The sequence below is a fragment of the Magallana gigas genome, chromosome 2, assembly GCF_963853765.1.
Source record: "Magallana gigas chromosome 2, xbMagGiga1.1, whole genome shotgun sequence".
Classification (NCBI taxonomy): Eukaryota; Metazoa; Mollusca; class Bivalvia; order Ostreida; family Ostreidae; genus Magallana; species Magallana gigas.
The window spans coordinates 27,136,444-27,152,408 of record NC_088854.1 but is presented as its reverse complement, the minus strand read 5'-3'; the positions used below and the strand labels follow the sequence as shown (position 1 = coordinate 27,152,408).

General features: G+C 32.5%; 1 protein-coding gene across 2 annotated transcripts; it reads right to left on the bottom strand.

The window, feature by feature from the left end:
- Window positions 1–1,510: 1,510 nt before the first annotated feature.
- LOC105320563 (transmembrane protein 145) lies at window positions 1,511–15,965 on the bottom strand. 2 transcript variants are annotated; one of them, XM_011418540.4, is made up of 13 exons: window positions 15,630–15,965; window positions 15,446–15,520; window positions 13,735–13,809; window positions 11,003–11,203; window positions 10,524–10,617; window positions 10,242–10,313; window positions 9,424–9,573; window positions 8,939–9,111; window positions 8,209–8,381; window positions 6,652–6,772; window positions 4,339–4,398; window positions 3,595–3,840; window positions 1,511–3,195 (listed from the first exon to the last, which is right to left on the bottom strand). In XM_011418540.4, exons 1-13 carry the CDS (start codon window positions 15,726–15,728, stop codon window positions 3,025–3,027), a joined length of 1,710 nt encoding a protein of 569 aa, XP_011416842.2. In that variant the 5' UTR covers window positions 15,729–15,965; the 3' UTR covers window positions 1,511–3,024. The 2 variants fall into 2 exon arrangements, with proteins under 2 accessions (XP_011416842.2, XP_011416843.2); XM_011418541.4 differs by lacking the exon at window positions 6,652–6,772 and adding an exon at window positions 5,927–6,047.

Genomic DNA, 15,965 nt, shown 5'->3' with positions numbered 1-15,965 from the left:
TTTTGTTTCTGCAAAAAAGATTGTCATATCCCATACCCACACGTTATGGTCATCACAAGCAGAAGTTGATCTAAATTTCGTATATTTGATCGACTTTGTTTTTGCGCAATACCACGGTTCACAAAATGCAAACACTCATCTGTCAATATGTGGGTCGCATTGCCTATCAGTTGATTTTGGTCAGGGTTGAGAATTCAGAGCTTTTTCCTTTTTTTCCGAAATGACATCCACGAACAACAATTTTTTTTTTTTTTACAAGAGGTCGATGGGCCACACCGCTCTCAAGAGCAACAATAGGCACGATAAAATCAGCTTAATGGAATCATATAGTACAAAATATCTGGACAATGTTGTAAAATACATGTAGTTCCTGTATAAATAAAAAACCAATTTTCCTCCTGGATATTATTATGTTTATAATTAGGTCCCTTTTCTAAAAGGATGATTTTATACTCATATTAAATGTTGAGCCCTGCAATTCTCAAAAAGATCCACAACAATTGTTTATACATGTATATGGGATATAAACCTACATCAAACTCTAATTTAAACATATTTTATTGAATAAATCCAATAGGATTGGACAATAGACATAGCCTACACATGTAAGTATATCCTCTCCTTGTACAATAGTTCAAGTTACATAAATTTCTATAATTATATAGGATAATATACATATCTCACTATAAACATGTATCATCAACCTCTGAACCCCTTGTGAGGCCAAGAACGGTCCAGGGGCCAAAGTCTGAACAATTTTAAACAATTTGTCAAAATACGTACAAATAGGTAAACTCATATATTTTAACATTTCAGTTTTTGAGAATAATTATTACGTATTCCTTTGTAAAATTGGATTCACAATGTCCCCCCCCCCCCTTACTCCTTATAAGATCTTGATTTTAATTGGTTTTAGAGAAAATTTCTATTTACATATTCCTGTATTTAAATTTGTCCATCCCCCAGTTGAAACCCCATTCTATCCATGGGGATCATAATTTGAATAGATGAATCTACAATACCTGAAAATGCTTCCACATAAGTTTTAGCTCTCCTGGTTAAATGGTTATTTTGAAAGATTTACTCTATATATTCCAATGTAAATTTTCGCCCCACCATTGTGGCCCCATCCTTCTCCCAGGGGTCATAATTTTCACAGTTTTGAATATAAACTACTAGAGGATGCTTCCACATAAGTTTCAGCTTTCCTTGCCAAACGGTTTTTCAGAAAAAGATTTTTGCTAATTCCTACATGTTACTCCTCTTAATAAGGGTGTGGTCCATAATTTCCACAACTTTGAATCCCTTTGCCTAAGAATACTTTGTGCAAAGTTTGGTTAAAATTGGTCCAATGGTTCCGAACAAAATGTTGAAAATGTGAAAAGTTAACGGACAGACAGACGGACAGTAGACAAAATATGATTGAGCTTTGAGCTAAAAACGAACTATTAAGAGTACCTAGTTTTCGTAGTCTCGTCACACAGTCATATTAAAGAAAAAATCCACTAGATAAACAACAAATAAACAGTTTATTGGGAAGCAAAGCAATCACGTTTGTAATTCATCATGCATACCAAAGTCAATAGTCTCCATTTGGCAACCATTTTGTATCACAGACTGACACAGAGAGGGACTAAATCAAAACACAAAATATGTAAATTATGTCCGGTATAGTGCATGTATGTTAAAATAAGACAACAATCAAGTCATAATAATTCAAATAAATAGACAAGTAAACGTAATTGAAATTAAAGATCACATAAATACAGTAGAAATGTGTAAACGGGTTAAGTATATATCTTGTAAGGGAATATTGTTTTAGAGAAAAAAAAGTTTGATATATATATCGAATAAAAATTGAAAAAAATGCCAGGAAAATAAAACAAAAAAGGTAAAAAACAAAAAATAATACATACATGTTCTGGTACATGAAACAACTGACTACATAAAAATTTAAAAGTTCTGGTATAATTTGCAAACATATATGTTTTGCCAGGTGGCAATGTTATAAAAAATATTCAGTTTCTTTTCATAAATGTAACAAATAACATATAAATCATAGTTGTATATATTACCCTGTTATGTAACATTAAATAATTAGAAAAGAAAAAAAAACCTCTGTAAAAATCATTCATAATCATAATCAACAAGGGAGAGCCAACATATACTTAGGCCTAATGTATAATACATAAAAAATTATTTATACACTTTCTTAAGGGGGATGGGTGATCAACAAACTAACCATCAGATCTGCCTTTAATTAATTAGGACATTTTTGGCCATTAGCTATTTTTAGCTTTAAATCTGAACATTTTCTTATATCTTTATACAGAGGTCTAAAGAATGTAAATAAAGCCTAAAAATAGCCATGACCATCCAGAACTCTTAATGCAATGCAGTATAAATACTTATTACATAAATTGTTTCAGTATATTTTACCAATTGGAGTGCGTGTGTCTGACATAATGTTAACAAAGAAATATTCCAATAATTACCAGATACAGGACCAAAAAATCAATCAAATTGAGAATTTTTCATCTCTGGAAAAAATATAGAGACTGTCATATGATACTCTAGGGCTCGCAGAGTGCCTTATTTGTCATACTATGAAAAGTACTCAATACTCCCGCGATGCAGCTGTAACAATGTCTCTACAATGTTGAGTTTGGTTTAATTTTCCAACTTTTGAGTAATGAGCTGCACAAAAGTACACAACTTCTGTTTAATAATCAATTCACATCAAAATCTAATAGCCATTCTATTTGTCTTTTTTCCATCATTCAATTAATCAAATTAACTACCATTACTGCTCCAAGACGGAAAATCTATTCCTCAAATTCTTTTTATTAACATTATGATACAAGATGAGCATATTTCTTGTACCTTTTTTATCATTGTACACACCTAATTCCTAATATGCAAGTACCGATTTCTAGATCTATATGAAAGCACTGTAATTTTCCTTTTATGGATAAAAGCACTTTAGTCCCATTTATATTAGCAGAGGGTGTTGAAATACATATTCTAACTTCCAATGGAGAACAAAGCGTGATTAGGATAAGCTGAGGGGGAGGAGGGTTCTGAATTCTCTGACCCTAGGGAAGTTGAGGTCATGGTATTTCGTCTTATAGGGGGCAGGGCTGCTCTTGAATTGGAATGACGTAGAGGGCCCATATCACTCTGTCGTCTAGGACTCTGGGAAAAAGAAAGATGATCATGAAAATAATTAGCTAGCAATTTCTGTGTCAGCGTGTGACTGCAAATATAATTGGCTTTTTAAAATTTTTATATCATGAAGAAAAAAATCCAGAAAAACAGAAGTTCAATAACATAATGTTTATCTCATTTAATCAACTGAAGGTTCTATATGTCATATGCTACATTCTGGACAAGCACAAACCTTACAAGTCATAATACATGAACTATTACGAAATTAAAAAAATTGTGATACAGCAGAGATTCAACTCCAAGCAATTAGGAATATTTTTTTTCTATTGAATTTACTGAATCCAAAGCAAAATTGCTTTCATACATACTATTGAAAAAGCTAAATAGGTTTTACTATAAGCACTTGTCTAGACAATCAGTACATACCGTTACACTGGAGTAAGATGGAGGCGGGGCTGTCGTTTCTACCCTTATGGCAGAATCCGGGAACTCGTTGAAGCTGTCATTGGGTACAAGTTTGTCGGTACTGCGGGAGTTGGACGTGATGAACAGACCGGAAAAGTCTGGACCTTTGGAGTAGGTGGAATCCCTTCTGCTCAATGAATCCTCAGCATAGGGGTGTGAACTAAAGCTGTCCAACTCACTGTCTCCTGTCCCCATCAATGACCCAATCTGTATCCAGAGACAATAAATTACCATTAGGATTAGGTAAAGACAATATTCCTGATTATACTGCAATTCTAATGAATGTGAATATAAGTTTCAAACCCTAATATCAATGGACTATACTAGTGATAGGTGTAAAAAAAAAATCTGTTATTCATATATGTAGTATGCTCAATTCAGTTTAAATTGGATTCAAAATACATCCAATCAATTTTATTTCAAATGCATTTGATTGAAGCAAGCAATGAACAAAAAATTTGTAGTTAAAATTTGTTTGCCATGTTTTCCATCTTCAGTAGAACACCTGTTCAAATGTTCGTGACCAAAACATCTGATCTACTATCTAATACCATCATTTTATTGATTACATGACGAAATAAGTTCAAAAAGTTTTGCACAATACCTAATTTAAGATTTGTTTATACTGAACAGAAAGAATTAAGGTTGAAGATGAATACAGATGAGAGAGGAGAGACTGAGGCTTGCTGTCAATGAGAGGCTCACCTGAGAGGTCCGGACATGGTAAGGGAAGTTCTTATTGGCTGCTTGAGGCCTCGTCAATATCTGATAAAATATCACCAAACTCAGGTCAAAGCAGGGTATTTTATTTCATGACAGGAAACACATATTAGTCATTATCATTTTAAGAAATTAATAATTAGAATATAAATCCCTTTTTTATTTTATTAACCTTTACATAGATCACAAACGGTAATTAATAATCAATATTGAAACTACCAGTATAAAATAAGCTGAATTATCTATTAATTACTTATATACAAATTAATACTGAAGATGAATAATAATTTAAATTCTTATCAAGTCAGTTAATAGTATGGTAATATAAAATGTACATAACATGTTACACAATTTTTCATTTTCAATTTAAAATCTCTTCATGAATAATAATTTATAGATTGATTTTTAGCTGATTCACAAGTTGTACATGGATGAAAGAGAGCCATTGAGAGTTACTGATTGTGATTTTTAAAAAAAGTTAGAAGAGAAAACAAGGCAAATTACAGTATTGCAACTAACACAGAAAAAAGAGAATATTGACATAAGAAATGTCACATCTAGGAAAGCATGTCTATAGCTCTAAACGAAGCTTAATACAGATGCAATTTTTTAAAAATTAATGGCATAATTAATATTATATGTTCATATTCATGGCAAACTAATTCAAGGTCTGAACTGATCTTATATCTTTTAACTCCTTTGCACGTCACAGGGGATTAAATTATTTGGCTCAATTCAAACTGAATTCATGTTTAAGTACATAAAGGTTCTTTTCAAAACTTTAAAATTGAATATCCTTTTTTTCCATATTTCTAACAGTTTAGCAGAAGATACAATTTAAAGCAATCTTTGTTTTTTAAAGCCTGAATTATGAAATTATATTTAAATCAAACTATTCTTCGTTGTTCACATACTCAGTAGCCATGCAGGCTCAGTCTATTGAGAATCAGAGAAATAAGGACCTGCAAATCTAAAGTTTGATTAAGGTGGAATAACACATCATCACAAAATATGGCTGATCTCTAATATAAACGACATTTTGTTTTATTACAAGAATTTTATTGACAATAATATGCACCTTACTCTATATCCAAGTGGATAAAGTGTCGTGCTTATTAATTCATACATCCCGAGTTCGAATCCCTTTTGTTGTTACTTACTAAATTAAATTTTCTAGATACTTTTTTCTTATCCCCAAACTGCAAATTGTTTGCTTATTTGACATACATACAGTTTATTTATCATTTTATCTTTCATAATAAAATATTTTACTGTTAATTTGAGTGACTTTTTCCAGGTGTGTTATATTTCACCTTATATGTATTGCTTCATTTTGAGAAATTATATTTCATACATTGTCACATATCTTACTCCAATGAATGTTTGATAACATGGAAGGTCAATTCATACCCAAAATCCATGAAAAAATTGCTGTCTAGAAAATAAATATGTATTGCTGAATCCACAGTTATTCCTTCTACCTTAAACAGAGGTAGGTATAGATCACAGTTATTAGTAATTACTTCTGATTAGATTGACAGTCTTCAGTGCTTGACACTGGTTAGATACTTACTAAGAAGAATGAATGACTGAGAAGTTCAATAAAGAGCTCTACACTATGAACAGTCTTGGCCCGGATCCATTTGTCGATGGCAAAAGCAGCACACAGGCTCACGATGGGGCCGAGCCAGAACCTTGGTGAGGAAAGCAGGCACCAACATATATAGCAGGTTATTATAAAGCAGCTATGTGTGCTAATACACTATACTATTAGAAAAAGCAACACTGAAAAGCTAAACAAAGCATTATGGGACCCAATTCTAATTCGCAAAATACTGTTTGATAAGGCCAAAACAAAATTATTGTTTATTTAAAATTGTCTTCGCGTTAATTAAAACACCACACAAGAAGGTTTTGTTGTATGGAGCTTTTTATTATTTTTTTTTTACTAATTTTTAATTAGATACTTCAAATTTGTAAAAATATAAAAAAAATTCCCTCCCTCCCTCCTTGGTTCAGCGACCACTAAATGTGTACATGTACTTTGTACTTCCACGGAAATTTCAGTTCCAATGATTTAGCCTTGACTAAACCAACTAATAAACTAGTCTAAATATATAAAAGCATGCTCATGCAGAACTCCAATAAATCAAACATGCAAGCTATTAAATATACAGATTGATGCAAGATTATAAAACACTACATATACATGGATTAATGAACTATGTCATATTCTACAGCTACAAACACTAAAAGAGGAATGCTGCTAAGCTCTACATGGAGGCCCATTGATCTTACCAAAAAGAATATATGTCCACAAAAAGCGACAAGATTTTCTACCCCTACCACTGTTTTTTCTCTGACCCAGAGATCCATTATTGTCATAGCTATGATAGTGACTATGGGACCTGACCAAAACCTTCAAAATAATTCGATTCATTGGTAGTTACCGTACTACTTCTTGGCTTAATTTACATCTTATACGATATTGTCATGCAAAATTGCAAATTGGATACATGAAAAGACATGTAAAAATGCAACTTTAGCCTAGCTGTCATACATTAAAAAGTCAATAAATATATATTTTTTAACAAACTCTGGATATCATTACTTTAACAGAAAGGGATTAAAATCAAAACTTCTTGCCAATGGTGAAACTTTTTATAAAATCTTCTTTAAACATCAAATGTATCATAAAACTTTAAACATATAATTAAAATATAAACAAAGTTATTTCGGGCCGCCGGAAGGCGGTCCGTTATTTGATATACATTAAGATATTGTTACTGCGTTTCTGCGGGATAGTTCTTGTTTCATAGAATTAATATTATGCTTATTTTTTATGAATTAAAAGTCAATTTGCATGTAGAAATATGTGTCATGCCTTTTAAAAAATATCACACATTTTTTGTTTTACTCGTAAATGAAAAATAGGTCATACTTAGTGAATTGTCGTGTTTGGCGCGTTTTTATCGAGACTATAATCTATTCGGAAAATTTCGGAGTTCTTCATTCTTTTCAAAACAATGCATCGGGATCGGTATGCGGGACATACTAAAAACCTGAAATACTAACGACCTGAATGTCATTAAATTTTATATAAATGATATATTTGAATTTCTATGTGCCGTGTTAAGTAAAATGACTTTGTGTGTGTATTTATTATATTTCCACGTAAAATGGGGTAGAAAATATCATGAAATGACATCCATTTCAATTTGTTACGCAAAAATAATGTGAATTGACTGAAAAATTTGAACTAATCCATTTCTTTTTTATCACGTGGTCCCTTGAAATCATATAAACTAATACATTAAGTTTTTATTCAATACGATGCAACAAAAAAACAAAAAACAAAATGGTTTGCAATACATAATCTCCAAGAGAAAAGTGATGAATTGAACTTTGTACATGTAGTAGAGTAATGTACAAATCAATGTGTTCTCCATTACTTCATCAGTTCCATCTTCGCTGGCCAAGGGTTTACGATCCGCTTCTCTCCTCTACAACGTTGTAAAGGAGAGAAGCGGATCGTAAACCCTTGGCTAGCGAAGATGCATCAGTTCATATATACTCTGGCAATGATCATAAAAATACCGTTAGATATGCTTACAGTAACTCGATTCTTTATGATAATAGTAAAATGTTAAACTTCAAAACAAATTGCTGAAAGTATATTAAAATTTACCATTAAAATTAGTACAAGCAACTCTCTTTTTTTCTTTGTGGTGTGTGTTTATGTTAACAACCAATGATTCATACAACAATTATATTTTTTGCGGCCCTTTTGACGCTTGCGTCAATATGATTTCTTGTTGTCCGTTGCAACACATCAAACAATTTGAATAAACTTACCATACGGTGTAGAAGATGAAGAATGGGTAATAGAACATGGATTTTGACTTGTAATGTTTGAGGGTGAAAAACACAGAGTAACAGAACCAGGCCCATCCTAGGAGACGCATGGTGATCAGTCCATACCCCGGGGGGCTCTCATACAGGTACAGTACCTCACCGGGGTCAAACACCTACAGAGAGGAAGCAAATATACAGATAACTGAAAAGTTGGACTCTAATTATATATTTCTCTCTCTCTCTCTCATCTGTCTCTAACAGATCTCTCTCTTTCTCTCCTAACTCTATCTCTTTCTGACTCTCGATCTGGCAACCCTTCTCTTTCTTTCTAACAGTTCTCTCCTCACTTTCTCTCTCTCCTATGATCCTCTCTCTCTCTCTCTCTCTCTCTCTCTCTCTCTCTCTCTCTCTCTCTCTCTCTCTCTCTCTCTCTCTCTGATATATTTCAGGTGTGTTTGATCTTTTTAGCCTCCACAATACATGTTCATGTACATTATAATTAATAATAATTATTACATTGTATATAAGATATTGACAATTTCTCTCTCCATCTTACAAGAACATCTATATACCCGTAATATTAATCTCTTTGTTTCTGTGTACCTGTATTCTCCTCTGTCTCTTTTGCTCTTAATGTTTAAATTTGTTCAGTCCATGCATAGCTCCTAATATAAAATATCTTACTCGCTCAAAATATCATAGCCATCACTGATCTCCAACAGTTTCTTACCAGTGACTCATAGATGAACAGCACAGCAAAGGTGACAAAGTAGAGAGTGAAGAAGACAGAGATCTTGATTGTACTGGCTGAGGTCAGCTTCCCCCTGGTGATGGTGTAACCTTTAGCCATCAGAATTAACATCAGAATAAAGGTCAGATAACTCAGGGTTCCAAAAGCACGAGCTGTCAAAAACAGAAGAATGTCAGAGTTATTCCCCTTGACGCAATTTTGATAGGCTGTGAATTATGACGACTTTTGTTCACAGACTTACATGTATAACTATGAATTATGATGACTTTTGTTCACAGACTTACATGTATAACTGTGAATTATGATGACTTTTGTTCACATGCAGACTTACATGTTTAACTATGAATTATGATGACTTTTGTTCACAGACTTATAACTGTGAATAATGATAACTTTTGTTCAAGTTTTCCTTCAAGAAATGATAAACTGACAATAAAGATGGTGCAGACCAGACTGACTGATACCTGCATATTCCGTTCCATGTTCTTTGTAGCCTGTGTTGGCGTACTTTCCGTAAGCTATACTGTATAGGAGAAGGCTAAATGTCCACAGTCCTATAGACACCATGTACATCTTGTAGGTCGTGTGGAAGAGCTGTCTCTGTCTCAGTAAATCTGATCAAAGTAAAGAATGTATACATCATCAATTAACTTATAAATTAATATGCAAAAACTTTGAAATTCTTATTTCTCTGCAAAATTATCAGTGGGGATTACACTTCCCCAGAGAGAGAATTTAACGACAGCTAACAAAAATATATATCTACATTTAATAAAAATCTAATTTCTTTGGCTTTTAAGGAAGGATTACTCTTCTAACAATGAAGCTGTAAGAATAAGAATGCCATGTGTTCTTTGATTAAATAATTTTTGTCAGATCAAATGGTAACATTGCAGTCCTGAAATACCAGTTAAACAGACAATTAGGCTAATTAATGTGAAAAAAATAATTGATATTGACTAATTTTGAATATAAATTAGAGATCTTTACTGCTTAATATGCTAAATCTCAATATGGTCTTTATTGTTACTAATTTGTGATACCTAAGCTTTATGAGTTATTGTACAGGCATGCAGTGCAATAAAATATTCATTCACATTCAATGGAGTTACCTCCCATTTGCAATTCACTTCCAATGTTATGCTCATATGGGAGTCAATATTGAATTTTTCACAATCAATCATTGTAATATCAACAAAAAGTGAAGCCATCGATTTGGAATCAACTACCTCATGAGAAGCAGTTTAAATCTCCACCAAACACTGTATTTGCAAACACTTACATGCAAACAAAATGGAAACGCCTAGGACCAGGATATACATAATGGTGAAAGATATATCGATTGGCAGGATATCTACAACACAAATATCCAGCACTTTATGGTAGCACAAACACAGTCATTTATTACAAGCATATTGGGGATTTACATTTGCATGTGGTCATATTCAAATTTATTCCAAAACGGTAAAAGTCAAACTTAGTGTTTAATTTGCTCAGCCAAATTGGCTGAGAGATAAGAAAGTTATTGACATCAAAATTATAAAATGCATGTTCCAGTACTTACAAAACTCATCCGCTGAAAACTCATGTCTCAATATGTCATCATCTTTGGCATTAGTCATATGAAGGCTGTATTTGAGGTTAAGGCCAACTGTTCCCTAAAAGATACAGCATCAATTGTTTTTCTTACATGTAATAAAGGAAGATGCATTTAAATTTGATTATCGGCATGTCATGAACAGACTGATAAACTTCTGACTCATATAATAAACTAAATAATGAAATAAACTTTAGAGAGCCAAGAGGGATTAACATATACCTTCTTATACTGGTACTTCTAATAAAGTTTTTATTGTTCAATATTATGTTGATAATCACATGGCCTTGAACTTGGTCGAATGGCCTAAAGTTACAATACACTTTTGGGTTATGAGCAACCTTTGTGCCAAACATTACATTGCTAAAGCATCGTATATTTCAACTTCATGAGTTGGATCGAGGTTCCCTGGGTCGATCAACGTGAGTGTTAGTACAAGTACTTACAGTGGTGCCAGTATCACAACGACTAATGGCAATGAACCACCACCGCTCCCTTGACGACCGGAAAGTACGACCTCCAATGCATTTGACCTTGGTGACCCCATTTTCTGTGACCTCTTTGCACCCTGACCATGTGTAAAGAGTTGACAGGGAAATAATTTGGTTATTGGCTGGATTCAGAACTGCAACCTTCTGGGCACATGACTGCATGAAAAAAAAGATGATTGAAAAAATACAGATTTTTCATCTCTTTGAGGGGCAGATTTTTTCAAAAATGTAGTTTGATATCAAATATACTTTTTTAAGAATGATAATAGCTATGTACTATGTAATTCTACCAGTAATCACAATAGGACTTTATATATTTTTTGTGCATCACTAGTGAGACTGTCTGTATGAGTGCATGATTCTTGAATAGGAATATCAAATAAATCTTCAGATTCCTATGACATGCATTCATATATTAAATGAGTTAAAAGCAAATTTCATTGTCATTCATATAAAATATCAGGCAGCTGAACTGAAAATATAAATAACACAAATTGAAAACTGTTTTTTTTTCCATCTTGCTAATGCTTATAGGGTAGTTTATAAAAACTAGATAAAATTGTACATGTATATAATTATGACTAAGTATTATTCATTTCCTTATAAAGTTTCAGACTTTAATATTATTTAGACATGTCTTAAATTATAAGGAATTCATTTTTGTTTAAGTCATAAAATAATCAAATTAACATAAAATCCAGCATATGTACATGTATATGCAGATGAAATCATCATATACTCCAAATGTATGCGGTTAAACAAATTGTCAGATATTTATTTTGCGAAAGAATACTAATTCCATTAGAATTTTTTTCCCCAAAACTGGATCTTTCACAATTGTGCATAAAGGGACTGGAGGAGACAGTTAATCGCTAAAAGTGGAACTCCAATCTACAATATCTGTATTAAACTAATATTGCATTATTGCATAAAGGAAAAAAGTTCAATAAATAAAAACACTTAAAATTATCTGGGCCTAAAAGAAAATTCCGTTTTTTAATCCGGATGATAGGAACAGTGCGGTACGTAAATGGAGTACATGCATACACAGTAGCATGAAATGTGTTTACTAGGGCTTAATTCTACGATTGCCTCATGCTTTGTTATTTTTCCAAAACATGGAATTACCTAGGCCAGGTGAACAGGGTTTGGAATTAAAAGCCAGTATACACAGAATGTAAATTAAAAACTTCTCATTTAAATTTTCCAACAGCACAATATATGAGCTATAGCTGATCCTATTTAGTGAAACAAGTCGGCAATGAAGTCACGTTTTATTTCACCTTAATGTAATTGTAACTCCTTGTCGGATCCAGGGTCAATCATTAATGTCTATACATCTTAAGTGAAATATTTAATAAAGTGGTTTGCAATTTGGTACATTTGGTCAATAATTTATAAGAAATAAATAATTTAAAAACAATTTATAAGAAACATTTATGGCTTTAATTGAGACTTTCAATTTCTGCTACTAATTTTTATCCTTGTTTTTTGCAGCTGCTAAATCTGCATTATACATGTATTACCTTGCATGTATTTTAGTATACATATATAGCTTAATATTTACAATTGTAAATATGTTTCCTTACTTAAGAACCTATAGAATAATAGAATAGCAAAAAATGTTCAATTCTGTGTGAACTTTTTTAACTGACATCTCAATGATTACAGTGCACACGCTTTTTAATTGTCATCTTCGCTAGGCAAGGTTTTCCGAACCCCACAGCTGTGCGGATCAGAAAACCTTGGTTAGCAGAGATGGCTCTCCGTTTGATAAAGTTGCATTATATTGTACAAACATAAAAACATGGTGATGTAAATAATTCAGATTTGCCTATCTCCAATGTAAATGTCAGTAATTAACAGCGATGTTAAGAAATTTACTGGGCGGGATATGAACTTGGATGGTACAGTCATTAAAACATTCTACTTTCCTATTTTGTCTTGCGTTCTCCATGCGCTCACAGTGTGTTCACTTGCACTCTCTGCTCCACTCCGTTTGCGCTTACCACTGAAAAGCACTCACTGTGTGTTCACAAAGCGTTCACTTTTCGCACTCAACGTTCCTTCTGTGTTCAGTTATCGGTCAGTCAGATAATATCATATTTAAGCTGATAACAATTAATACATACACATAGTTTATTTGTTATTTTTTCCTGATTACCGACTAATTAACATAATGTAAGGATAACTCCCGAGGCACTCAGTATAAATCGTTTATCTTGCCGCATTCTTGCGTTCACATACAGTGTGTTCATCATGCGTTTGCTTTGCGCTCTGCATTCGCTCACCATTCACCAAATTCTGTTCAGTGTGTGCTCACCGTTTGCTCAGTGTGCTCACCATTCACTCACTGTTCAAGTGGGAGAGTAGAACGTTTCTGGGACGGTATGTGATCATGCCTTCTGACTCCAGTGGGAAGCCCTGTGGGCTTCACAAGATTTAATAGCGTAATCAACCAAGTTCAAATCCTGCTGAACATTTTAACATGCTTCTATGGAAACTGATCTTGCATAGTACAAGAATGACATTATGATTAAAGACCATTTAATTTAAGGATGTACTTGATAAGAGTAATCCTTGAGCAGCCCTGCATAATAGTGATTAAAATACCATAGAAAAATTGTACCCAATATATCATGCTTTAATTTTGTTAAAAATTAACATTATTATTAACAACAACTTACCAAGGGTTGTTTGTACACAGAATCCCATTGACTCGCTTCATCAAAGTACAACAAAACATCCTGTGTCTTATACTCCTGCAAAAGAGCAAAAAAAAAAATGTAAAGAATAAGCGCTTAAATAAAAAAGATAGTTTACATATAGAAAATATAAATCATAAACATTAAATGTAACATAAAATATGTATATTAGGCCTAATGTATATTAATAATAATTATGATCTTGCATAATAAAAGCATAGTGAACTGAAGCCAATTAACAAAAGAGTCAAAGCCAGGTTAAGTTGCAAGGATTTTCAGCAGTACTATTAATATATTATCATACCAGCCAACCTCAAATAATGTTTTTTTAATTCTAGCTTAACATTTTGGGTGCCAAACTTTGGTCAAAAGATTGAGATTTTTCCATTGTTTAAAAAAAATTAATTTTTTGTTAACGCTTAAAGCAAAACCCAGTAGAATTTTACATTGAATATTACTTAACTCTTAATAAAAATGACCATTTTATGTATCATGTAATATAATGAAAAAATATTTTTATATATTAATTATGTTTTTCAACAAAGGTTTACAGGTATATATTCTTTTTTTTCATAATGAGAAAAATATAAAATAAAGTGCCTACAGTTGCAATTGATTTAAGATCATGACAGTATACCATTTTTAAATCAATATTTAGCACATGGAATACCACATGTTTACATGTATCACCATATTAATAATTAACTGTACAGTGAAAGAGCTAAGATGGCATTTATATATATACATCCTCGATCCATACTCTTTACAGCCGCTATAGACAAAATGTCCATAAAATGTGTGAAAAAATTCACCTTCAATGTAATTTTAAAAATTCATGCTAACAAACAACAATTCAAAATCAATCCGATCTGCCACATAACTGGTCTTAGAAATAAAAAACTTTACTGATGAAATTTACGCAAGTACAATGTATTTTGGCAAAATTGATCTTAAACTGTGCTGCAGAAAGTTTCACTGCACTAAAATAAAAAGATCTATATTTATAAAGCTTTTGAAGATTGATTAAAATAGTACCAATACATGTATATATACTTATGAATTAATAATAAGATCAAAGTACGAGAATTAGGTCAGTTTCATGACGAGTCATTAGCCATAACTGACACTTATTTAAGAGAAAGGAACAAACAGTGAAATATCACCTCATGTAAACCATACATTTTGAATCCTCTTAAGTAAGAATAAATCCCTAATCCTTAAACTGAGCAGGTCACATTGGTGTTAAACAATTTAACCCTTTAATAAATTGATCATACAATCTAAGTAATGCTGATGTATTTATAAGTTAAACCTTCAGATTACTGAGAATGAGTTACATAAAATATTTATTACCTGAAAGTATTATGAAATTGTATATAATTATTGTGTTTTGTTTTTACAATGTCCATTTAGTGCTTGATAAAATTTTAGGGCAGAATTATACATTTTTAGAAAGATTTATTTAAGTAATAAAAGAAGGAGTTAACTTCAGATTTCACCAATTTTAACTTCCCTATAATTACGGTAATATATTGCATCAGATCTTTTGATTAAACTGTTAACCATTGAAATATTTTTCTCTTGGAGTCCGATTTCTCAACATGCTTTTAACAGCTGTTAAATTCAAGTACAAAACTCTTATGTCAATATACCCATTTCTGTCTTTTAAAAACAAAACAAATGAAATACGTACCACTGGATATTCAAATTCAAATCTCATGGACCCTTTGTTTGACAGGAAACAGAATCTCGCTAGAAACTCCCAATTCTATCAAAAACATGAAATGCAAAGTCAAAACTTTATCATGTAACCCATTACCAATAATACGGCAAAATAAAATAAAATGTAAACATAGTTTTCTTTTCTTTCTGCTAACCTCTGTAGATGATAAAGTCCCTTCTATCCTCAGACATTCGGCGGGAAAAACTAGCACCAGGAGACAAGAGAAGATAATTAATTGACGATCCACAGCCATAATTAGACTCGCGATCACTCCGATTAATTAGCACCTTCTCCTGACACAACCGCCACTGCCATCAGTGGAACTTCTCTCTGCGAGAATGAGTGAAGCGGAACGGATATTTACACGCTAGGCCTATGTTGCGTAGAGACTCCGTCAACTAGTAAATCGCGAGTCGATCTGGCAAGAATGGTAGGTCCTTCGTACCCAATTTCGATTCATTGGTACGTCTTTTACTCAGTGTTTTGTTTT